The sequence below is a fragment of the Oxyura jamaicensis genome, chromosome 5, assembly GCF_011077185.1.
Source record: "Oxyura jamaicensis isolate SHBP4307 breed ruddy duck chromosome 5, BPBGC_Ojam_1.0, whole genome shotgun sequence".
Taxonomy (NCBI): domain Eukaryota; kingdom Metazoa; phylum Chordata; class Aves; order Anseriformes; family Anatidae; genus Oxyura; species Oxyura jamaicensis.
This window is the reverse complement of record NC_048897.1, coordinates 44009673-44035150: the sequence shown is the minus strand read 5'-3', so window position 1 is coordinate 44035150 and position 25478 is coordinate 44009673. Positions and strand designations below refer to the sequence as shown.

Below are 25478 nucleotides of genomic sequence, written 5' to 3'. Positions count from 1 at the left end.
ATTATGAGCTTGCAGAAGGACAGTTAGCCGTATGTCTGTGTCCATCTCTTTTTCAGGTGAGAGCTTTTTGTATTTGAATTTCACCTTGTCCTCAAGGGCTGAAATTTTAGGATTAAGTTTAACATGCCATGATCATAAATAGTGTTAGGTAGCTTTTCATATTTGTCTTGAAATTAATGCCAACATGGTTCCCAAGAAGTTGAGCATCAAAAAATCCATAGGTTCCAGTCGAAAGTCTTTTTGTTAACTATCTTAATTGCTTTCTGGAAATTCAGCCTTGCATTTAAATGATTTTTGCAGTTTCTTACATCATGCTTGCTGTTTACTTGATGCTGCTTGCTAATGTTGGTCATGTCACTCAGAGGTCAGAGTACAGGACTAGGAAGTCTCATGTTTGTTGAGGCTGATATGGCTCCAATTCCCACCCTATAGGGCAAAAGAAAAGCTTTGGATAGCTTTGTACATTGCAGCCCTAAATGTCAATATCAAATGGCTTTGGAAGATCAGAATGCAGCAAAAGGCTTTTATGAAACAATTTGAGAAGCAAAATTCTAGCTCTTGCCAAAGTCTAAAAAAGGTTATTTCAGCTATATTGGTTCTGTTTTTATTTTATTGCAGTACAAGGGAAGCAGAGTTTTGAGGCAAAAAGTCCTGGAAGAAAAGGGATGGCAGAAATTAATACAAATCTGATGGGCTGTTGTGGCATGTAATTACCATGCTGGGCTCTCACTTACATTTCAGCTCCAATTCTCATGCTTTTTTTTTTTCTTATAAATGTCTTAAGAATACTTAAAAGAAAAAAGGTTGTACTAGCCGTGAAAATAAAGGGCAAGAAACAAAATTAAATCCAAGTCCTTTACAGTGTGTGCACGAAGTAAGCACTTATTCAGCCAGTAATGCTCTAAACCTATGCCTAAGGTAGCAGCAATGCTTTTGTTGTTAAAGGAGGCATTTGTACAAATCTGTGTCCTTCGGAATACCTCTGAACATACCTCTGAAGATTTTGCTTAGGATGTAGTGAATTGGTGTGTACTATAGAAGCAGTCATATTTCAGATTTGACATCTTGCATGGTTAGCACAATTGCAGTGTAAGGGATTTTTGTTTGCTTGTACAGAGTAGTCATTGTGGTTATTTTAACTGCATTTTAGAAACGCCAGAGAAAGAAGAGTTACTAGAAAAGCAAGAAAAAACAAATATGCTGCAGCATCACTGTAGCAACCGAAGTATTGTATCATGGATACACAGTCTTAGAAATATGAACACAATGTTAGAAATATTGCTACCTGATGAACAAAGTAAAGGCTTTTCCTCAAGTTAACTTTGTGGACCAAAGGCTGTAAGTTGTTTGTGTGTGGGGGCAATATTATTCTTGGACAGCGGTGAGGCTTTGGTGTTCTTGTGGTAGTGTTTTTTATCTTAAAAGGTAGATAAATCCTAATGATTCAAATGAACTGGAGAGTCAGGTCTAGTCAGGCCAAAAATCTGTTGCTTCTCTGAGGTATCTTCAGTACCTTTCAGGTTCCTTTCCTTGTAAAAACACCTGCTACTTTTTATTTTCTTGGGGATTTACCCATTTTGCTGCATGGTTAAACGATTTTTTTCTGCTGGCACAAGAAGCTTCTTGTCCCACTGCTCCCTTACAACTGCAGCATCAGGGTGTTTACTGATGCCATCATCTGATAACCACTTCCAGTGAAGATGTGAGAGTCAATGCTCCTTTTATTAATACCACTTTTTCTTCCACAGAAAACAATTCTCCTCCTCCTGAAATTTCAGTCAGGCTTTTTTAAGCAGTCCTTTCAGTTGATAGCACTGATAAAGATGGCAACTGGGGAATTGCTGATTAGATCCTACAGATTTGACGCCTCCCCCTTTTTTTTCCAGGCTTGTTCTCATTTTCTATTTTGTTTTAATGTTGGCAGTTTCGCAGTGCCCTCCTCGATGCCAGGCTCACATCGCACCTAGCCAGTTCAGCACAGATCAGTCTCTAAGCTTCCGCTGCCCCGCAGTGCTTGCAGACAGCGATGGCCTTAGATAAAACGTAATAGATGCATATCTGTCTTCTGCTTTGTGCGGAGATGGCTGAGTGATTCGAGCATTGTGGTTTAATGAAACTTGAATATTGCTTCTTCAGGGCTTGCGAAGCTCAACTTGTAAATCACTTCTGCCCCAGAGCTTTTGTTCTTTGCAGCAGCTCATCACATTCTGCTCCGCTCTTCTCCTTCGCTGGAGACGGGGGTATTTCCCAAACGGAGACTGGGGTATTTCCCAAACTATCCTGTTCTGTATGAAACAGAATTTAACGCCTATAGAGGCTATGTCAGCATCTTGCAGTATCCCAGAGCTTTTAATGTATAGTTTAACTTACACTGTATCTTTGGCTGTGTCAGACAAATGATTCAATTCATTGTAGTTGGAGACACTGCTACAGTAGGTTTGAAGTAGAAGGCTGTGACAAGGCTGGGAATAAAGCTAAACATCTTAGGCCATTACCAGCATTGCAGGTCAGCGTTGAACCGTCTTATATGTGCCCAAGGAACCTCATGTTCAGGCAAGCCTCTTATTTGTACTCGCCCATGCCCTGCTGCAGGAGCGGTGTCTGGGGAGGTGTCTGTAGACCGGGAGAAGCTGAGGTGCTGCATGTCTGGGGATATTCTATGTGCCATACAAAAGGATTCCTCTTAGCGCTGTATTTAGGGCTAAATTCCCATGTCTTTCCTGTCATAGATAGCTGCTGGTTCTTCCATAACAGTTTTCCATTGCGTGACAGTGCAGCTGTGTACTAGATGGAGCTCATCTGTTAGTGCGAGCTGGCAAGAGGAGCCTCACGCACCGAGGGGTGGGAGGCTTCGGTATCCACCTGCAGAGCCAGGTGTCTAGCTGGGGTATCTCATCCCTGTTACTGGAAGGGCAGTCTCCCCCTGTCCTTCATCTGGAGTTATTTTAGGGTAAGCCGCAGGGAGGAACTCTTCCCTCCTCAGGTCTTGTGTTGATCTGCTCGATGCACTATTCCAACCTTGTTTTATAGTCAGCATCTTGGTGGAGTTTCTGCATCTCCCAAATCCCTTACAGATAACCGTTATAAAGTAACAGAAGAGGAGAGCACGACACGATTCCTGCTACTTCTCCAACTGCTACTTGTAGCTCTGACGGAAGCAATGAAAGCTGATTGGTTTTATGCTTCTGAAATAGACAAAACAAGTAGCAGCAGAAATACTCAAGCAGTCCCTGTACAGCCTTGTGGAAACGTTGCTGTCCTAGTTGTCATTCTTGATTTCCTTTGCCAAATGTAAGAATTTTATTGAAATAATAGCTTTACTACAAGAAGAACTAGTTTTGTTCTTGCTCTAAATACAGTCTCTGCATTCCTAAGCCTTGAAGTTTTTGTATTCCTCAGTTTTTCTTCCACTGTACAGCCATGTGAACAACTGTTTGTGGAAGGCTGGTCTAAGCAAGTGACTGATGCACAGGATGCATAGCAAAGTGCTTCAAGCAAAATAATGATTAAATGAATGCTGTTTTTTTGCTTCTTTTTAAATATCTGCATATAGTACACAAAAGCATGTTAATTTATAAGTATCTTTCAAGCTTCTGAAAACAGGAATGTGAACACAAATGAGTAGAATGCAGTGTATTTCCATTGACAGCAACCTTTCTTGTTTTCGAAGGCTGCCCTTTTAAATGTTCCCTGGCTGGCTGAAGGCACGGTGTTAGGAGCAGTCCTTGTTCGTGGTAAACAATACAGCTTTACGATACATCTTCCTAGGAAAAGCTTCATACCCCTCCTGTATCATCCCCAATGTACTTGCTCACCAACCGTTGACCACACAGGGTGTGTTGTGCATCAAGTCCGTAGTATTAATGGAAGAGGAATGTAGAGGGAGCACTGAATCAAGCTGTAATTTGTTGGTGTGAATTGATTGCTGATGGCTCTTTAGTAATTTACTTCATTAACATTGTGTGAACATTAAGCTGTTTAAATACTGTATTTCTCTGACAGTGCTTTTGTGTGAAAATTAAGCTGTTTAAATATTGTATTTCTCTGACCATGCTTTTGTTAAATAAGGATATCTTATTATTACAGGTTGCAGTTGTTAAAATGAAGTGTACGGAGCGCATTTATGCCATGAAAATTCTCAATAAATGGGAAATGCTTAAAAGGGCAGAGGTAAGTAATGTGATTCTCTAAAGCACAGAATTTTAAAAATGCCATCAGGAAAATTACACTGAAGCTCTTCCAGATTAGGAAGAATTATTTTGTGAGCCTAGGAGCTTCATACTTTTTTTTTATTATTATTCTTAAGCTGTTTTAATGCAATCAAGTCTGACGGTCCCTTCCAGGCATCTGTTGTTCTCAGCATTACCGTGTATTCGTTCACCAGACAGTCTGCCCTAGTTCTTACCCTGAATTTATTGCCCAGATTTTTGTTTACAATAAAGGCAAGTTAAAGACAACATGAAAGCTGAGATCGGTGCTACTGTGACGTTCACAGCTGTATACAAATACCTTATGAAAGGATATTTTTTTGCTTGTATTCAGAAAGCATATATTAAGGAGCTTTGCATCCTGTGGTTTGTAACAGGATTTACGTAACTGGTAAAACTGTAACTAAATACTTTGAAACCGCAGATTCAAATTGTAAAACAAATGTGTTAAGAGGGTAAATCTGTTTAAAAAGGGTGTTTTTGATGAAAGGAGATGTATGTTGTCACAACAAATTATGTAAATGCAAATGTGTACTTCACAGATTAGGCAAGGACCTACTGGGAATGTGCCATAACTGGCGTATTCCTAGAATACCTACGCTTGCAGTGTAGTAGGCAAATGTAACATTATATAAATCAGCAGTTAAATGAGCAATAGATTTGAGGGGAAAATAGGTGTATTGCATCACTCCTTGTAGCAGTTTTATTGAGGGACAAAGGCTAGCTGCTTGCTGAGGACTGAGCCTGCTGACACTTCCCTGTCCTATTCTTCTGTCCCCTTCCTGACACCTCCTCCCCAGCCTTCCCTTCCTTGTTTCTCCCTTCCTTTCAGTGAGTCAGTTCCACCTCTCTTCCTGTGAATTAATCTCTTGGCTCTTGTTAAGCCCCGCTTCACCACTGCATTTGGCTGATTTAGTCACACTCCGTCCATCAGCCCATCCTCTTCCTCGCAAGCAGCGCAGCCGCTGCTCTTTGGCTGTTCTTTGAGCTGTCAGGAGAATTCACACTCTTGGCTGTGCTGCATCAGTGGTTCTGTATTAAGTTTTGCCTGCACTGGGGAGATTCAGTGCTGTTTCTATGCAGATTTCAGTTGGGCTAATTCATTGCTCAGTCTTGAATCAGTTTAAATCCTAAAGTGCTTTTAGGGGGTTCCCAAACTCTGATGGGGATTCAACTAATGCTGGCTTACTTCTGTCATTTTAAGAGTAACTTAATTAAAATGTGTCATTAAATAGCTGAAACTTTATGCAAAGATGTCCTGAGGAGAGTGCTCTTTCTTCACAAATCATCTTCAAATTACGTGACTAACTCCTCTTACCTTGTCAGGCAGGCTAGGAGCTGGAAGAGTGTTATCTACCCAGAAGGAGCAATAGTTTTCCCAATGAGCAATAGTTTTCCCAATACACAGTTAGGATAAGTAATGCTCCAGCTAAGTCCTCTTCCTGCTGATTTCCCCATCTACAAAGAACAGTAAAGGCAGCTGTCTGCTTTGCTGTGTCCCTTTGACATTTCCTGTTCAGTTTGTTGGCTTTTTTTGGCTTTCCTGGGTAAGCAAGAGCTTATAACTTGAATATAAAGTACATAAAATGTTTGGGAAATTAAAATTTCACAGATGTGGTCGAACTTGTTAGTTTTTAAAATGAAACCTGCAAGTATACAATGGCATAACTCTGCTTTCAGTGGAACTGCCCGCTTGAGGTGTTTTATTATCTGCTGTGAGAGTGGTCTAAGAAACACGGTGTTATGCTGGCTTATGTAATATGAAGCGTTGTATGACATTAAACATTGTAAAACTATCTGAATGCTGTGGATTTGTGTACTGGCCGCAAGAAAAAGTGTATGGTTGGAAGCTACTAAAGTACAGGAAAGATTAGCGAATATCAGCTGACATCCGTAAATGGGTTGCAAGGAAAAAATAGGCACGCCATTTATGTTGATGAGGTGGGCCATTTGTATTCATTGTTCTGACAACAAAATGCATAGTCATTAGTGTGTTACCGCTCACAGTTCCAAATAAATCCTGACTAGCTAATTAGGTAGCCTGTCATGCTTTCTCAAGGCATGTCTCAAGGCATTTTAAGCCAGCGTAAGCTGAAAAGGATAGTTTTATACTTTGAATTCAGGATGCAAAGTGCTCAGAAGCATTACTGGTTTTGAAGCTCATAACATTCCCTCACTATTTGAGGTTGCGCAGTGAACTGGATCAAGGAACTGATGTCTTTGAAAATAAATAAACTGGCTTTCTGTGTTGGCAGCCTCCGCAAAGAGTGGTGCCAGAACAACTGAGAACTGCTGCGCCGTGGTGCTGAGGGCAGGGGATTGGATTACTTTGAGCTGCTGTTGCTGCCAAACTTTTTTTTTTAGTGATACTTTGACCTTGCATTTGTAAACCTTAAAATCACTCTAAGTTAACATTTAATTATAATACACATCTCTATGCACCAATAATTACTAACTTTACAACGTGACCCCAGTATGACCTTCTTCAGTAGAAACATCAATTGACTTTTGCTTCCTTAATGGGAAAAAATGGTTAAAATAACTTTGAGATGCAATTGATAGATGGCTAGGCTTCGGCTTCCCAAGAATGTTTCTTTCATAGTGTGTTTTCTATGATATCTAGACAATTGACAATGACAAAAAATGAATTCTTATCCAAAACCGAAACACTTGAATCTGCAACTACTGGCTGTCATAATAATGGCTTTCTGAATCGACAGTACTGAAAGAATCCCAAGGTCTGCTTCTTGATAGTACTGATCTGATCCAATAAAAACATTATTTTTACTAAGGAAGACTCTCTTGAAGGTTATGAAAGGTGGTTTTATGTAAAGATGCTGAGAAAACACATTATGCTTGCTTCCCTGAACTGTTGCAGTATGCTATTCGAACTAGAGGAAATATTCTTGGAATTGGAAATGTATTATACTGGACAAAGATAAGGCAGTAAATTTTACTTATTTCCTGTCATGTTTGCAGTGTCTATAGCTGGAATTGCAATGTAAGAAAATTAAGATTTTGATATATTTTCATATATAACATTGTGATATATTTTCACAAAGGTCTTTTTCAGAAGAACCAGATTTGCAGTGACAAGCTATCATTTTTCTAGCTTTTAAAAATATATTATGGACAGAGATTTAGTGTTGCCTTGGACTGGTTTGTGGGTTTTCTTTTTGGTGTTTTTCTTTTTTTTTAAAGGTTGCATTTAGAATTAGAATGACTGAATGCATAACTACAAGCCTGCAGAGATTCCTTGGCTTGTCACTTGTGCAGACTAAATTCAAATGAATAGAGACCTCTGTTCAGTAATTTCAGATAATCCCATAAAACATCCATATATATTCATCCTGTGAAAACTACTTGTTGATGTTGACAATGGCTTTTTTTCCTTTCTTCCTTTAGACAGCTTGTTTCCGAGAAGAGAGAAACGTCTTGGTGAATGGAGATTGTCAGTGGATCACTACGTTGCACTACGCCTTTCAAGATGAGAACTATTTGGTACGTTTGATTCATCAGCAAATAAAAGCTTTATGTTATGAAAGAACTTTATTTTTGGTACATTTAAGGGTATTGCAATAAATCAGTTTACCTCATGCCTTCCAGCAGTGTTTTGGCATTCTTGTTTTCTCCTTGAAGAAAGACTTCAAAGGACTGACTGTAACTGTAACAGAGTGAGAAAGCCATGTACTATAGTCTACAGAAGTTTAGCTAAGCAGCCTTTTAATTAATCTACCCTTGCAGAAAATGTATCATGTTTAAGCTTATATTTTTGGATAACATTGCAGTTAACTACTTTAAGAGAAACGTTAACTCTGTGAAAATAAGAAAGATTTTTATTTTATTTTAAACTTTCAAAATCATGGTTTTGTTTAAAAATGGCAAAAGTAAATTAACATTTTATTTTAAAAGCTGTGATATCTTAGAAGACTCAGGGAAAAAAATAATAGACTATTTCATAAAAGTATTTAAATGTTTTTGAAATCAGTAGATTGGTCATCTTTATAGCTTGAGAGATTATAGTAACCCTTTGTAAAGAAAGCAATTGCTCTTATTACATGTAGTGCTGATTACCGCATGATTGCTGGTCACTAGAGCTGTAACACAGAAGCTATATTTAGCTTTGTCACAGAAGTCAGGAAAGTGCTAGTCAATGAAGCTCCTACACGCTGGAATGTAGTGAAACATCCAGCTTCCATGTGGTACCTGCGGCTGCGTTAGAGAACCTGCTATTTCTGTAGCAAAGAACAAAGTTGTAATGCAAAGGTTTTCGGCACCTTAATGCTTTCTAGATGACACAGCTAGTAAGTCATGATTGTAAATAAGAAAAAAACTTACCAATGAAAACCTGACAATGGGTTAAGTAACTAAGCTTAAGCAAGAGTTAAATACCCAACATTTTTCAGAGATGCTGGGAAAAAAAATAATTTTGATTATCATCTTAAAAGTAATTTCACAATGTCAAGCACATTTTAAGCATGATGGGTCTCTAGACCCTCATTTACAGTTTATTTCCATTTAATTAATACTTCAATAATCCTGATTTTCAACCTCTCAAAATTTAGTTCTCTGACACTTTCCCGTAAAGATTGCTCATAATTTCAAATTCCTTCAGAACCCAACGGCCTTCAGACTTTATAGCAGTAACCTACAGCATCCTGTAATGCACTATTTCCATGTAGCATCTGAGAATGGAGCTACCTAAGAAAAAAATGTTACCTGTAGTAATAACTAGTAATAGAAATGACAGTACAGAGATGGATCAAGTGTTGCTAATACCATTTCATGAAAATCTGTTCCAAGTAAGCTATAGTAGTATAATATGTTTCTTTTCCCCACATTCTCAAAGGCATGGAGAACAAAGATGTTGAAGTTTCACTTGACAGCAGAATTTAGACAGCTAACATCTAATTAAAGATCCAGAACTTAGAAAGCAACAGCTCTGTGTGGCAGCCAGAGTCAGCAGCATGCCAGCTTGCCTGAGGTCTGGTACTGCATGTGCTGAGCTGCTGCCTTCCAGTTTGGTCTGTTACTCAGCATCCACCTCATGTAAATGTCTGGTACTAACAGATGAAGTGTATGTGCATCTCAGTCGCTCTATTGTAAATGATGCATGAAGAAAAAGTGAAGTTGACAAAACACATGAGGAAGTGGCTTTCATCCAGAAACCTGGGCTGTGGTCCAGGTTCTCTTCCATACCGTCTTAGTGGTTTATGTGTCCAGGGACTTAAAGATCTCTGTTCAGTCCTCTGCTCAGCTTGAACAAGTTTATAGCCGCATTTTTCCACATCTCAGAGTGCTGTCACATTACAGAACCTGGACAGGTTGGGTTTACTTTTTGACTTTGCTGCTTATCCTTGATCTTATAAAATGGAACACAAAGCTAAGAAGAAAATGAGAACAGACAGCAGAGCTCGATTTCCCAACAGGGAGTGGACATCGGTCTTCTGAGAGGGAAAGCTCTAGCTTCTTTCTATCTGCTCCCAGTGATGTTTGTGCATTATAGCTCATGATTCTTAAATGCAAAACCACATAAGGTAACCCTGAAACAGAGAGAGAATATTGGTGTCTTCCCCACACCTAGGGCTTTGCCATCCTCGTCTGGCTGCATGAAGAAAGACTTCAGAATGAGAGAGATGTTAAGATAGCAAAGCAGTAGCTGCTCTTGGAGAATCTAGAAACAATACTTGTGTTGTATTCTCTCTCCTGTTAGTAGAGCATTTGATGATGCAGAACTTAAATATACACATGAAAGAAATTCAACAAAAAGTATATGTTCTGAAGTTTCATTTTCTGGTTCTGCTCCTCTAGTTTTACATGTTTGAGGCAAATGTATCGCATTGTAGTGTGTTCTGAACAGTCAAGTCCTAAATGACAGCATGTTGAAATGCTAGCATGACCTTTTCTGGTTCCTAGAAAGATTTTTGCAGAGACAGTTTGAGACAAGATGGATTAAGTAAGCCTTTGGTGATTCTACTGAAATAGATAGGGGGTAGGTAAGATATAGTCCATGTATATTGTAAACATGTGTGAGACCTGAAGTTCATAATCTATCCCAGATTGAAATCTGTGAGTTTTCCTGCAATTTACCAGAACTTCTGTCAAGAGGGAAATTATTTCCCAGTCTCACTCCTGAGTATTCATAAGAGTATTTAGATGTCTTTTTTTTTCCCCCATTGATTTCCGACTACTCTTCCTGTTTGATGCAACTTCTTTCCAGGAAGAAAAATGATACGTCTAAATCTAAGTGTCATAATACCCTTTATTTTAACCCAGTGTGAAGAGTGAAGTGCCACTGGGCAAGAAGAGGAAGGATGCGGAGGTTAAATAAAACTTGATTTTGTTATAGAGTAGGTTCACTGTGTTCCCCTGATCCAGGCTCCTCATTTCATGGGTCGGCTGAGTTCTCACTGCATTACGAATGCTGTGGGAGCTGAGAAGTAGGCAATGATGTCTCTGACAGGCATTCTATTTCAGATCCCACAGAAGGCTCTATAAGCTCTCTTAACCTTGAATTGAAGAGAAAATAGTGTAATACAATATCCCTCTTAAAACATTTCTGGTTCCTGTCTGTAGCCTTTCCTTCCCAAACATAATTGTTGTGTGTATGCAGTGTTCCAACAAACGTTTAAAATTCCTTGTGGCGTTGTGCAATACAGGCTGGTTGATTTCAACATAAATCATGAAATTTGCCTGACAAATTAAGCTATAATGATATGCAGAACAATATCAAAATGTAGGTCTTTTGCAGTCCCTCTTTTAAGCCACAGCATCGTAAGGAAATGGGTAGTGGTGCACTTACTGTTACTTCAGATTCTCATCTTCCTTATTTTGCTTCTCTTGTGGAATAAGAATCAGTGGCAGCAACACTACATCCTAAGTTGCTTTACTTTGAGGAGAAAAAGAAGATAACTGCGTTGGAAAGTCAGTCCCAGAATAAGCAATGCTATTCCTAAAATCATGTATCAAAGAATGGGAAACATGGAACAAAAAGGTTTAAGACTGGTAGTACTACATGAAGTCAATATATCTCAAGCGATGGTTTGGATTTAGGTGCATATCGCTAAGAAATAACTGAACCTACTCCCTGTTTCGTGGTATGAAAACCAAATAGCAAGTCCAAGCCCTTTTCTTTCACTTGTTAACAGTATATGCATTGGTTCTTTCAGTAGATAGAATAATGGCTGATTGGCCTTGGAGGCTCTATCCTTTTTCATTGAAATACAGTCACAAGAACCCAAATGTTTGATTCTGAAATTTCCTGCTGCTGTAGTGCCTCTGGCTTGTCATGAGCCTCCCTGCCATGGTGTCCTGAAGCTCCTGCCAGCTCTGTTATGCATCCGTGATGTGGCATGTGCCAAGATGAGCATTTGAGGATGGTGGTGTGACAAATCCTCCTTTGGGCACCTCAAGTAGTATTGGAATGGTACCAAAGCTAAATTAGTAATGAGATGTTTATTTTAGACTGAGCTGCATCAATCTAATGAGCACTAATACTTTCCAGAGAAGTTTTTAGTGAAATTTCAATCCAAATAATGTTTGGAGGAAGAGTGTTTATTGTTTATTGCTTCTAGAAAGAGGTTGCCTCAGCAAATATTTATATTATAAAATATTACGTGCTTAAGATAAACATCTTAAGTTCATTTACATGCTGCTTCTCACATTTTAACACCTGATAATAAATGTGCAAGTCAGGCAAAAAGCCACTTGCATAAATAAAACTTCAAAATATTAATGCCACTTATTAAATAGAATCATTTTTGAATGGGAAACAATAAGGATTAAGTATTTTCTGTTCATGTTAAGTGTAATACTAATATTCTTTCACTTATTTAACTATCACTTTAAAATATTTTTTCTTACTATCCCCTCTGGAACTTTTCAGTTTGTGTTGATGACTTGCATTAATTTGTGGTGATATTGGATTTTTTTTTTAATTTTTTTTTTTGGTAACTCTGTAGGTAATGCAGAGATGAACTCACCCTGATTTACTTATTTGCAGTTGCTCTCTATGTAGATATATGGAAAGGACGCAATGCTAATGTGTCATTATTACTGTAATTATTAAAGGAATATGGTATGTTTTTACAGTGAACAAACGTAACACGGGGGATTATTAATTTTAACTACGTTTCGTGTGGATAGAAAAAAAAATAATGAAAGGTTTTTTTTTCCTAGCAGTTAACTGATGAACTTTATTTTTTTCCTTAACAGCTGTGTCTCAGTACATAACTGCTTTCTTTCTCCCTTTCAGTATCTAGTGATGGACTACTATGTTGGTGGTGACTTGCTGACGCTTCTCAGTAAGTTTGAAGACAAACTTCCTGAAGATATGGCAAGGTTCTACATTGGTGAAATGGTGCTTGCTATACATTCCATACATGAGCTGCATTATGTGCACAGGTAAAGTGCCATCTCGCTTGAGAAAAAACACATTTCCATCTATTTGAAATTAATCTTAAAGATACTACTACAAATACAAATGGGCACCATAGCCACAGGCAAGCTGCTGTGGGCACATGCTGACTACAAACTATTTTATAACTGCTATAACACTTTAAATACCAAATTCTGATGGACTGGTATTAAAAGCAGTGGTATTTATCTGACTAACCTTTTAGTAAAGCTTTTAGTATGAATCAGACTTCTCGACTTACTCTCAGTTCTCTTCATGAGACCTACCTACCATAAGGCCATGATAACAGTGAATCTGTTTACCTCAGCTTATCCTCAAATTGATGAATTTTGTAATGAAGGGGGCATGTGCCTGTCTAATTGTTTCTGCAACACAGGATGCATATTCCAGATCAGTACGTACAATTGTGGTAACTTAGATTGTGTTCTGTAGCAGTTTAAAATATCCTTTATTCTCAGTAAGAGGAAAATGGGTCAGGCAGGTAAAGCACACTTCTTTTTTGGGTCATCTCTTGGGGTGACCGTCTCAGAAGAACTGTTAGTAGTGCAGGGGAGATGTTTGATAAATATTGTGTCATTTCAAGAATCTTGAACAAGTGAGAATTTCTATCCTTGGTTTTGTTTTCAGATTTAGAAACTATGTATGTTATACCAATTAAAAAGCAAAACTATAATAATATTGGAAACCTTTGTGGTTGAATCTTTATACACTGACCTTACAGCTTAATTTCAGTAACCAAGAAGTTAGAAAATACAGAGTATGAGAGCAGTGATGTTTTTCAGTTGTGTGAAGTCTGCTTACAAGCATGTTCCTGAAGGCCTGCCTCAGGAGAAGTGGGCTTCATACTATTTACTTGGCAGGTAGATCTTGACCACCAAGTCCCTTTACCTCTTTATGCATTAATTTCTAACTTCATAAAATACAGACAATAATACTCCTGTGGGTAAATGTGGACAACATGTGGGGATGTTAAAATGGTACACATTTGGAGAAGTTCACCAGAGGCACTATTGCACCCATTTCTGAGGAGTGGAACCTGACCAACTGCAACTTTGCATGGGTTGAATGAGTGTCTCTCGTGGCAATAGGAATGAACAGTTCCAAGGCCAAAGTGTTGGATGAATTGGAGATGTATGAATGCCCAAGAAATTACTACTTGGCAACTGCAGTGGATTAGGAAGAAGCATGACTGCTCTGGGGAGGATTTCAAGGACCCTTTAAAGGCTTATATGACCTGTTAGCTGTAGATAGGAAACAGTGGGGCTCAGAGATGAGGCATTAAGCCTTTCTCAACAGAAACAGTGTTCCCTTAGGCAAGCGAGACCTGAATGCAAAGCAGAAAAGCAGAGATGTGGTGGATGAGATTGGCTCATGTTTCGAAAGGCACCGTGAATGGTGTTATTTGAAAACCAACAACAACAACAAAAAAACCCTTGCATACTTGTGCAAAAATTTTAATAGTCCTCTGCTCCTACTGAGCTTGACTCTTTATTTATGGGACTGTAAGGGAAATCTGTACAGGCCTTAGAAATGAAATGTATAGAATAAATTCAACAATGGAAAATTACTAATGAGGTCACTGGGAAACTGTAGTGAAATGGTCTACTTTTTTGAGTTAACAAATATTTTCCTGTCCTGTAACAAGTAAGTATGCATTTAATTTATGTTGATAGGCATACATTAGCATTGATATTTTGTCTTAATACTGCTATTAGTAGCAGCATTGGTGAAGTTTCAGTAATAAATTTCAAAGCATTACCCCTTGGTTAAAAAGTAGCAATTCAATTTTGTGTTGGAAAAATGTATCAGGATTTTTAAACATATAAGGACCCTCTGTTAAACCTATCTTGATTTTTTTTCATGTCTGCTCAAGTGTGAAATAGTAGAAATCTACCGGCATCCACCTCTATGCAGCAAGGTGTTTTAGAGCATGTTTTTTATCTTACTCCTACTAATCCAAGTTTCTTCCCCTCAAATTAAGCTGAAGCTAGTGTACAATTTTAAAGTTTTTGAGCAAGTGTAGTGACACTTGGAACTTCCCATTTGAAAAGAAATTCCGCATTCTGTGGTACAAGATGGGTGGGTTTAATGTAAAGCACGTTCTGTTAATTAATGATACACAGTATTATTGGAATATATGTGGTATCTAAAACAAAAAGAAACCCCCCAGATTTATTGGTTTGGTTATCTTTTTTTGGCTAGCTCAGTTAATATTTCAAAATGGTGTGGTGAAATGCTGGCATGTTGTGAGCTGATCCTGGGTGGTGTTGGCTAAGGAAAGGGAAGGACGCTGGTGCAAGTTGGCTTGCAAGACTTGAATGTTCTCATTCTTAGCCTGCAGAATTGGTGCGTAACTGGGTTAGTTGTACTTTCTGCACTTGCTCATCTCTCTGCCTTTCTCGGCATACTGACTTGGTGCTCTGAAAATAATGCTGGATGTTTTGAGGCTATCAATTAAAAACTGTAGTGGGCATCAAGACCGTCACATTATTAAATTGGATGTCTTTGTCCATCTTTTAGTTATACTTTACCTTGTGTGAATTTGAGTGAAAAGAGGTGAGAGAAAATGTAGTTGGTGGACTAAATTCAACTTACAAGCTCTAAATCTTTTTCAGCTGCCTTCTTGGTATCAAAAATAATATTAAGTAATGAGCTACAATGAAATAGAAATCTTAGTTCCATGTCATGTAGTAGCCTTAGCATGCTGAATACCATCTATAACTTGGTGTGTACATGTATGAATAGGAATGAAGTGGTTGATCCAGGAGACTTTCTCCCATTACCGTATCCTTTTGAAATGGCATTGCCCCGATCCCAGAGCTGGGGGAATTCAGTGCTTTGTAGAGTAACTGCTGTATGTACAGAGGATGCAAATGTCTTTAGGTACCCCTAAAAGCAAATGTGTTATACAGTAGCATATAGAAAGACTGTCCAGCATTTCTTCACTTGATATTCAAGACTAAGTTTAGAGAAACAATGAAAACTCATTCTAGATAAAAAGCTGTAAGTTAGTTATAAACCTTGACAAAAAAAAATCAAATTAAAAATTTGCCTTTTCTCTTTTATCTTTCTTGCCCCTCCAAAAGTATATTAGGATGCATATAATCTTGAAAGAAGGTTGATGAGGTAAACTACCTATCTGGTAGTTGTATCATTCTCTGTAATGGGTCTGCTTGATTATGTGACCAGAGCTCAATTTTGAGCTGAAACTCTGCTGTAATCTGAAGCTTCAGTATTGCAGGCAAAGTTTCAAGTTGGTCAGGAAGAAAGGGTCAAAATAAAGAGTTTGCATCAGTGGGTATGCAATAAAAAACTGTTGTTTTTATGCAATCTGTACAAGCAGAGCTCATATTTTGTATTTAAATTTTTCACTTTTTTCTGTTATAACAGGGACATAAAGCCTGATAATGTTCTGTTGGACATGAATGGCCACATACGACTGGCAGACTTTGGATCCTGTCTGAAAATGAGTGAAGATGGCACAGTACGTATGAAGCAAAATTAAATTGCATTGCTGGTAGTGGTACCTTTTCTGTGAGTTGCTGATCTTAAACCTATTACATGTTATCAGTGTGCACCAAGGAGGTGATAAATTGTAAACTTTTTGACATGCTAAAAATTTAGGGAAATGTGCAACTCACCACGTTTATATAAAACATTTTTTCAATTTTCAATCTTCATCTTCTTGTTTTACAGGCTGCATTTAAATTTATGCTTTGCTGTTTTTCTGTCTTTCACCTTTTCTCCTACTAGTCATTGAGTTCTCATGAGATTTTCATGAATTTTCCAAAGAGCCTGTGCTAAAAAAAGGATAAAAGTTTGATGTTATTTATGCACGGGAATCTTGGGTGACCAGGAACCTAGCAGTCATGACAGATTTGAAGTAAAAGTAATCCAAAATGAGGACATGCTTACTAAGCAGTTTATTTCACATGGCTTTTACACTAACAGCAAATTAAACACAATAACTGTGGTAATTTGCCACTCTGTTAACCCTTAGTATGTATTCCCAGAGATTATTCCTCTGCCACTGACTTGATGGTCAAGGTTTCCCTACTACTTGTACACAAGGAAAATTAATTACATTATTTCCTGTATTTTATGCTATAAAAGCGTTAAACCAGTTTTGAACATGGTAAAAATAGGGCAGTACTTGCCCTGGAACTGTTTTTTGCTATCTTCAAATGAAACTGTAAAACTCGAGCATAGAGCTTGAACTCCCCGCTTTTTCATTTTTCATTTCAACTTCTGGCAACCAATTGCAATTTTTAAGTATAAAAATAAACACGCACGTACACATATATATAAAGGCAAAACATTTTCCTGTCTGTATTCTGCAAACAGCTATGACTATTTTGAGTTTTTACTGTTTGCAGAATAAAATGTGCTGATTTTATGTAGAAGTGGACTGAATCGTAGTCTGTTACTTTCTGAATATCATCTTTATTTTGTTGCTGTCACTTTTTTAACAAATCTCTTCCCTTCCCAGAATAATGTACCGATGTATCTGTTTGCAGAAGTACTAGTGTATGAGTAGACATTGCTGAGAGAACTAACCAGAACGATGTTTGCTTTATTTTTAAGGTGCAGTCCTCAGTAGCAGTGGGTACACCTGACTACATCTCCCCTGAGATACTGCAAGCAATGGAGGATGGAATGGGAAAATACGGACCTGAATGTGACTGGTGGTCACTGGGTGTCTGCATGTATGAAATGCTTTATGGTGAAACACCCTTTTACGCAGAGTCCTTAGTGGAAACCTACGGGAAGATTATGAATCATGAAGTAAGAAATAAATACATTCATCTTGATTTTAACATTTACAGAGAGACTGCTGTCACTTCAAAATACTGATGTGGGTGGTAGATCATTGCTTTTTTCCTGATGGTTTAGAACCATGTCTAACTGTGTAGATTTATTAGTTCATTGTTAGTTCAGTTTTTAGGAAAATTGGCATCCATCTGAGCTGCAGAAATCAAATTCTTTGTTAATTAGTTTTTTCTAAATGGTGATGTTGTTCTTAAAATCTTCAACAGTCTTTATGAAACAAAAATTAAAAACAACTCTGATGTTAGGCCCATTGAAAGTTTCTTCTGGACTGTGCAGGAGAAATGAAGTAATGCATTACATACGCAGCTGTGCACATTTTGTCACACTGCTAATCAGTACAAAAAACGGAAACAGACAAGTCAACGAGTGTGGACATGAGCTGCATGAAGAACGTGAGGTCAGGGGAGTTGCTCAGAACAGAAGTGGCAGAAAAACATGAGCTTTTGAGCTGCATGAAGAATGTGAGGTCAGGGGATTTTGTCCAGAGTCAGTGGTAGAATAGTGTTGAAACTTCTGTGTGCCTTGTGAATATTAGAGTAAGAATTAACCAGTTCATGGTGTCCTTTTGAGAGGTGTGGTAGGAGTATGTGGTTTATGGATGTCCTCATCTCAGCCAACCAGAAGCTGTTGTACAGGGAGTGCAGTTGCATTTTCTTCTTCCCAGGTTGAATGTACTGGTGTTTACAGTGCTGTGCTCTCATAGTGAAGCAGTGATGGAAAAGACATGAAATCCTTCCTAGAGCTGACACCCTTGCAGTGATCAACATTAATCTCTTTTGCTTTAATTTCTTCAATGAACTAATTGGTGGCAAACTTTTCTGTGTTATGTTAGAAATACGTAATCAGCTTGTGGGTAACTGCTGGCTACCTAGCTGTTAACCTGCTTTCAAGGATGTTTAAAGCTGTTGTCCTGCAGATTTAATGTTGCAATCTCACTGGGACAAAAAATCGATGTGATTTTATGTTTTTCAATGGGCATTTTAAACTTTAATTTGAATTATGCTATTTTTGGCCTCTTATGGTCTCATTCTGACCTTGAAAAGATGTATTGTAAAACGTTAAATATTCTATAGTCCTTTATTGAAAAAACAGCAAACAAGAACCTTCAATATTTTAGCTTACCACTTCTTCCACTATATAGTCAAGAAGTTTTCCCAATTTTATTTAGAGTAACGTTACGTGTTAGTGATAAGTACATTTTTAGATCTTCTGTTTATGATAATATTAATCTTAGTGAAATTTTATTTTGATAGGAAAATTATAGTAATATTAGTAATTATATTTTGATATATAGTAGTTATATTTTGATAGGGAAAATGTACAAATCAGAAAAATACATCCTTAATTCTAACAGTGTTTTGTGGGGGAGTGACTAACATTTATTAAGAGCTTAAGAGGGTTAATGAAGAGGGTTATTAAGAGCTGAAATAAATAAAACCTCAAGGAGTAGATCTGCAGCAGATCAGTGGATCTATGACTAAGAACACCAGTGAGTGTATGCCTTTTTTGCACGATCTTTAATGTACTGTAGTGTGTCAAAACTTCTGTCTGGCTTCCAAAAAAGGTTTGCTTTTCATAAGTGTTACTCACAGTTAGTTGCAAACAGATCTGTCTGAAAGGTATCAAGAAGTGATTACTTGCCCTCAAAATCCATTTTAAGACAACTGTCAATCACTGAATGTATTGTGCTGTGCTCTGCTGCTGCTCGCTGGGACTAGAGCAATGCCTGCCTATTCGCTTCCAGTTTCATTGGAGTAATTTAGCATTTTCTTTTTGAAATCACTGTTGAAAACTGCGGAATGGATCCTTTTTAAAATTTCTCAATTTGTTTTTTGTAGGAAAGATTTCAGTTTCCATCCCACGTTACAGACGTATCTGAAGAAGCAAAAGATCTTATTCAGCGACTTATCTGCAGCAGAGAGCGTAGACTGGGACAGAATGGAATAGAGGATTTTAAGTCTCATGCATTTTTTGAAGGACTTAATTGGGACAACATCCGAAACCTAGAAGCACCTTATATTCCAGAAGTTAGCAGTCCATCTGACACCTCCAACTTTGATGTAGATGATGATGTTTTAAGAAATCCAGTGAGTCTTTTATTTTAATATTACTACTGCAACTATGCAACTTTGCTGTGCTCTAAGGCAGTAGTGAGAAATTAATTTCAAAATTGACACGTGCTTTTTGTTTGTAATTTTGTAAGTAAAAGGAGCAAATAGAGTCCGTTAATAAGCCGTGCAAATGAAATAAGATTTCTTCTTATTACTTTGTTCTAAATTCTAGAAAGCCATGAAACAGATTCCCGAGTCTAGCAAATTTAGTTGTGCTTTCTTATGGATATGCACTGTGGTACAATCTTACAGGAATGGGTGGTATTCTCATTGCAGTCGTAATGACATGAATGGTCAAATGAAGATCCACAAGCAGGACTGCTCTGAGAAATTCCAGAAGAACAAAAACCCCACAGAACTGTTATTTATATCAGAATGGACTCAGTTTGTTACCATTTAGAAAAGAAGCTCACAAATTCTGAAAACCCAGAATGACAAGGGGATGAAAATTGTTTTTTTCACGTTTGGAATGACTTATTCAGTGCTAAAACAAGAAAAATAGCATGGTCAGTCAAAATTAAAACATTTAGGCAGGGAAAAACAACACTTACCCTTTTACCTTTACAAGAATTTTGTTTTTATTTATTTATTTACAATTATTTTGTTTTATTTGTTATCAAATATGAATAAGGTCTGTCTTCAAATTTGTATACATTCTTCATGCAGTTTGTAATAGCAGCTGTCCAGGTGAGAGAACTCAAATTGCTGCTACTTAAGTCACTTAAGAACAAGGAGGCTGTTTGGGTTTTGGGGCATTGGTGTTCCCCTTCTCCATTTCCGTTGTGTTAGTAGTTGACAAACTCCTATAAGGAAGAGTAGGGAGCTTTCATGGCAATTTGTTCATCAGCTTGCATTCCAAAAAATTAAGAGCTTTTTTTTGGCTTGGGTTTTGAGTACCTGTCTAGCAGTAACAAGAACACTAAAAGAAAGCAACATGCATTTTCATGCCAGGTCACTTTAAATTAGGAACTTGGAAGTTTCGGGTTTTCTTTTAATGGTTGTATTGTGCTTTGAACTTGTTGAAATGCTGCCCTTTCAAGTGCCAGTTCACAAAAAGGAGGCTCCTAAATTCAGGTCATTATATTAAGTGACCTAATCTGAAATAAAGTTCACACAAGGACAATGGAAGGCTATGCAAGGAAGCATAATTGTCAATTGTGAATTGGTGTGCTCTAAGAAAAGGCCTTCCATCAGCTGTTTCTTCTAAACTATTGCGACTAAATCAAATAACTTTAGTTCTGCATGGGTTCTCTTTTGGGTTTTCATGCCTGTTGTTTTTATGCAGGAAGTGGTGCCACCAAGTTCTCATACAGGCTTTTCTGGACTGCATTTACCATTTGTTGGGTTTACATACACAACTGATAGGTAAGCAAAGGATATGTTGTTCATTAAACTTGTTTTCCAAATACAGCTAATTCTAGGAAGATGTCATTTTTATAAACAAGTAGAAAGATTGATGTCTATGTGACAGTGGGTGAATGTTTATCCCATTTTTTCAACTGTCTGAACATGTTTTGGTCATGCTTGCCAAGATTAAATGCTTTTGTATTTAATTTCCATTATTTGAAACAAATGAAATTTAAGGGACTAGATTTGTCACGTGTTAGGTGGGTATAAACTTGCTCTTCCTGCCTTGAGAGGCTAAAAGCAAGTTCTTGTCCATGTTGCGTCTGCCAGAAACAATTTAGGATTAGTTTATTGCTCCTATACCTTGTTGACAGGCAAAGTTAACGTAACTTTACTCCAGTGCAGGTTCCTGATTTTCAGATGGTTCTGAGCACAGACTAAGTGCTCACTTTGCCAATCTTTGAAATGGAAGTAAGCCTCCATCTGTCTTCAGAGATCCGTCAAATATATATACTTGTGCCTCTGATTGTGAGGTTATTCTTTCCTTTTTGTTATTCCCTTGTTTCCATTTGCTGAGATTTATCTCCACGATACTGTTGCAGAAAGGACCCAGTGCACTCATCTTTTTTAGGGTAAAATCACATGGCTTAACTAAATCTGTCCAACTTTTGGTTTTCTTTCTCAGCTGTTTCAGTGCAGGTACACATTCCATTCTTCTGCCTTTGCTGTCAGGCAGTAACTTTTGACAGAGGGAGTTAATATTTTTAATCATTCAAGCAGTTTGTAAAGTGAACATAAATCAGCATCATGAAGGTCCTGAATGCAAATAAATTCTACACCGGCATACACAGTAGCTAGGGAGTAATCACTATATCTACCCTGACTGTTATCTCAACAGTAACAACTACTGTGCTAATTGTTCTTGTAAATTTAAGGTGCATATTTGGTAGAATCCCAGCGTGTCGTTGCTGTAGACTACTGTGAGTATTTATTAGAATATTCTAACTTACGTATTTGTTTTCAGCTCTTTATCTGACAGAGGCACTTTAAAGAGTGCAATGCAATCTGACACTGTAACCAAAGATGTGGATGTACAGCGTGACTTAAAGAACAATTCACAAATAGAAGGTTATGAAAAGAAAATAAGGAAATTAGAGCAAGAAAAGCAGGATTTGAACCGAAAACTGCAGGGTTAGTGGCTTACATTTGTTTGGATTCTTAGTTCTTCTCAATTTGGAAGAATTAGAATGTATTATATTGAACAACTTTTTTCCTTCCTTTTCTGCTTTTAAGAATCTACGCAGACAATGCAGAGCCTCCAAGGCCCAGTGTGTGTTACAGTAAATACGAACCGTGATAAGGAAATTAAAAAATTAAATGAAGAAATCGAACGGTTGAAGAACAAACTAACAGGTAAGACTCTAGCATGATTAGTGGTAATTATAGCAACGCAGCCTAATGTTAACAGTAGCAGCAAAATATATCCTTTGATTTTGCAATAATTACAATTAATGTTATTGAGGTATTTTAAAAAAAAGGGGGGTTCTAAAGCCTTGTTCAGAACTAAGAGGCATTTCCAGTTTTCCAGACAAGCACTTAACTTTTTCTTCTACTTCCTTGTCCTGATATCATATGCTAGTGTGGGGAGTCTAGAGTATAATGTTCATTTCCATAAAAATCTTGGGAGATCCTGTTCCCTTTCTTTTTTGGAGTTATATTTTTTGGAGCAGTTTTACTGGAGGCATATGTTAGAGAGAACAGGGAGAAAAGATCAGCTGCCCATTAGTAACATAGGGGGATAGACTGGGGTGGGGGGTTGTATGATAATTCATATTTAAATATTTCTGAGCTCCTGCTCCCTTTATGTTTCTGTCTGGTGATGCGTTAATTAGGAAGTGTTGCAGAAAAACAAATACTGGCATCTGTCCTGAGAGAAGGCTGACTCATCCATATCACTGAAAATCTGTTGCTTGACAATGCTATTAGTTTATGCGTACAAACCCCCTGTTAGTGTCTCATTTTTAAGAGGGAATCAGTCATAAACTAAGTGGTAGTTTTGAATCCTGATGACTTGGCTGAGAGGTTTATAGGGGACTGTAGTACGTAGTGAGTGAGTTCAGATGCCAAGTTGCTGATGCCCAAAACCTCCAACTGTTGTCTTCCATTCAGGAGGATTTCTTTTTTTTAATCAGTCTTTTTTTTTTCTTGCTTCAAATTCCTAATACAATCTTAATTCATTATCTTGTTTTGTGTGTCAGTTCATTGTCTATCACAACTGATAGTTTTTCTTACAGTTTGGCAATAGATGCTCCCCTTTGTAAGTACATCTGCTGTGAAATCAGTGTTGCTCTGACTGCTCCCCCCCGCGGGGGGGGGGCGCGGCCCAAAAAAAAAAACAAACACCAAAACCAACAAAGCACTATCAAAAATCTATTCTTATGTATTCTGTAATAGGTTTGTCAAAAATGGTTAGATTAAGGTGCTGCTTCTGCAAATGGGTTAGGTTTATCCAGTTTTTCAGCCTATTGTGTCCTGTTAATTACGGAAATCTATCAGTGCAGTCTGGTTTAAAAAGAAATAGCATTGGTTCATGCAGAGTGGGAGGGAATTTAGCACAGCTTTGTACTAAAATCAGTACTACTTTAATCATTACAGCAGTGCTTGGGATCTCTGAATACGTAGGTCTAATTTCCTGTTCTGCACAGACATCAATGAAACTTGAGTGATACAGTTATTCCCTGTGCAATTTCTTATTTATTTGTTTAAAAGAAGTAGTAATTAAAACCAAATGGAGAATGGCAGTTCAATTTCTTACCAGCTCTAAGACTGAGCAGAAGTGCAAAATGATGGTTAGTCTTCATACTTAAAGGTGATCATTTCAAATCAAATCTGTTTAATGTTTTTGAGACTAAAGCAGAACTGCCAGGAGAATATACTGGTAGGAATATGGACAGTTAGGTCTTGAATCTGCCTCATGCAGGATGGTATTGCCTTCCCAGATTGTTAGCTCTTATCTACTCTAGGAAATAAATAGTTCTTTCCTGTCTTGCTGGGTGCACTAATAACTGTAGTCTTACTTGTCATACAATGAAAACTATTTAGGAGAGAAATTACTAGGACTGGAATTCCAACAACTGAAAAAAAAAAAAAAAGCCCTCTGCTAAGGCTTTTTCACCTCAAGAGATAACTGTCTTTGGGTGGTGTGGCTTTGTGTTTGTTTTTTGTTGGTTTTTATTTTAATATGCTGAGAAAACTACGTGGAGCTGTCAATGCACCAAAATTACTTTAAGCTGTCTAAAAATGGAATGGAGGAGTTAATTTTCCAAGCAAAGTTATGGCTCTTTATTTAAGTAATGTTTCTTACTTGATATAAATTTAGGACCAGTTGTCTTCATTATTTATTACTCTGCAGATATAAGTAAACTGGAAGGGCAACTTGCAGACGCAGTGGCTTTTCGACAAGAACACGAAGACTCTATACACAAGTTGAAAGGACTGGAAAAACAGTGCAGAGTACTGCGGCAAGAAAAAGAGGACCTTCATAAGGTGAAGATGAATATGTTTAGAAATGGTCATGTAAAATAGTTATAGAACAATTTTGTTTTGATTACGGCTTCAACATTTGTAATGTTGCTTTTTAAAAATATATTGAGATGTTAGTGAGCCTGTTAATCTCGTTAGCAATACAGTTGTTTTCCCAGGTGGCACGCTTTTTGAAAGTTGATTGACATCTTATTAATTTTAAGTATATTCTCTTAGATGGGAATAACACCTTTTAATACTGACTTGTTCACTATGTTTATATCTTTGAAGGCAACTGCAGGTTACGTACCCAGGTATTGACACAAAAGCTAACAGGCTGTATAATCACAAAGCTCAATGGGATTTGGTTTGCCCAAGAAATACTTAGGTTAAGTTTGAAACTGCTTGGGGATGGGAGGGAATTTTCTAAAGAATGGCTTTAGTTTAACTATTTTTTTCTCAAGATACTTTAGTATACTCAGGAGTGAAATTCACAGATCTATGGCTTGTTACCAGTTTTATAGATGCTGAAATACATGAACGAGTAAATAGATCTAAGTCACTGTGCCAGCTTGAGCCCACTTATTCTTTATAATACAAAAGGTTAGTTATTGCTTGAGGATGACTTCAATATCAGTGCTAAGTATGCTTACTGTTGTGTAAATTACACCTTTATTTGCTTCCTAAAATGTAACAGTATGCTATGTTAGGTCACCAAAGTATTTACAGTAGAGTAAATAGGAGCTTTGCATATACTACCCACTGCTTTCAGTAAAGCCAGAAGAAAAAATAAAAGCTACCTGTATTCAAATATCTAGTTTTTAAAAAGATAGAGCAGCCATATTTCTCATGTGGCATTTAGGTGGACCAAAAATAATCCATGGGCCAAAACTTTGGGGGTTTTTAACTGGAATTTAACAGCCTCCCTTCTGTTTGTTACCAGTGGTCAGAGTTGTTTTCCAGAGTAGATGAGTAGCAGAAAAGGCAAATCTGTTCCTCCTGGTTTGTCCACATGCCTGTTTGAAAGTTAATGAATGCTTCTGC

The 25478-nt window shown here is 37.6% G+C and overlaps 1 protein-coding gene across 8 annotated transcripts in view; it reads left to right on the top strand.

Moving 5' to 3' along the window:
* Nucleotides 1-25478, top strand: part of CDC42BPB (CDC42 binding protein kinase beta) — a 94158-nt gene that overhangs the window by 34584 nt on the left and 34096 nt on the right. For all 8 annotated transcript variants that reach the window (XM_035327885.1, XM_035327884.1, XM_035327888.1 and 5 more), the window contains exons 3-12: nucleotides 4087-4170; nucleotides 7614-7709; nucleotides 12463-12611; nucleotides 16015-16108; nucleotides 17209-17409; nucleotides 19293-19541; nucleotides 20851-20930; nucleotides 21937-22103; nucleotides 22206-22325; nucleotides 24325-24458. In XM_035327885.1, the coding sequence (XP_035183776.1) occupies nucleotides 4087-4170; nucleotides 7614-7709; nucleotides 12463-12611; nucleotides 16015-16108; nucleotides 17209-17409; nucleotides 19293-19541; nucleotides 20851-20930; nucleotides 21937-22103; nucleotides 22206-22325; nucleotides 24325-24458 (1374 nt within the window). The remainder of the gene's footprint in view (nucleotides 1-4086; nucleotides 4171-7613; nucleotides 7710-12462; nucleotides 12612-16014; nucleotides 16109-17208; nucleotides 17410-19292; nucleotides 19542-20850; nucleotides 20931-21936; nucleotides 22104-22205; nucleotides 22326-24324; nucleotides 24459-25478) is intronic.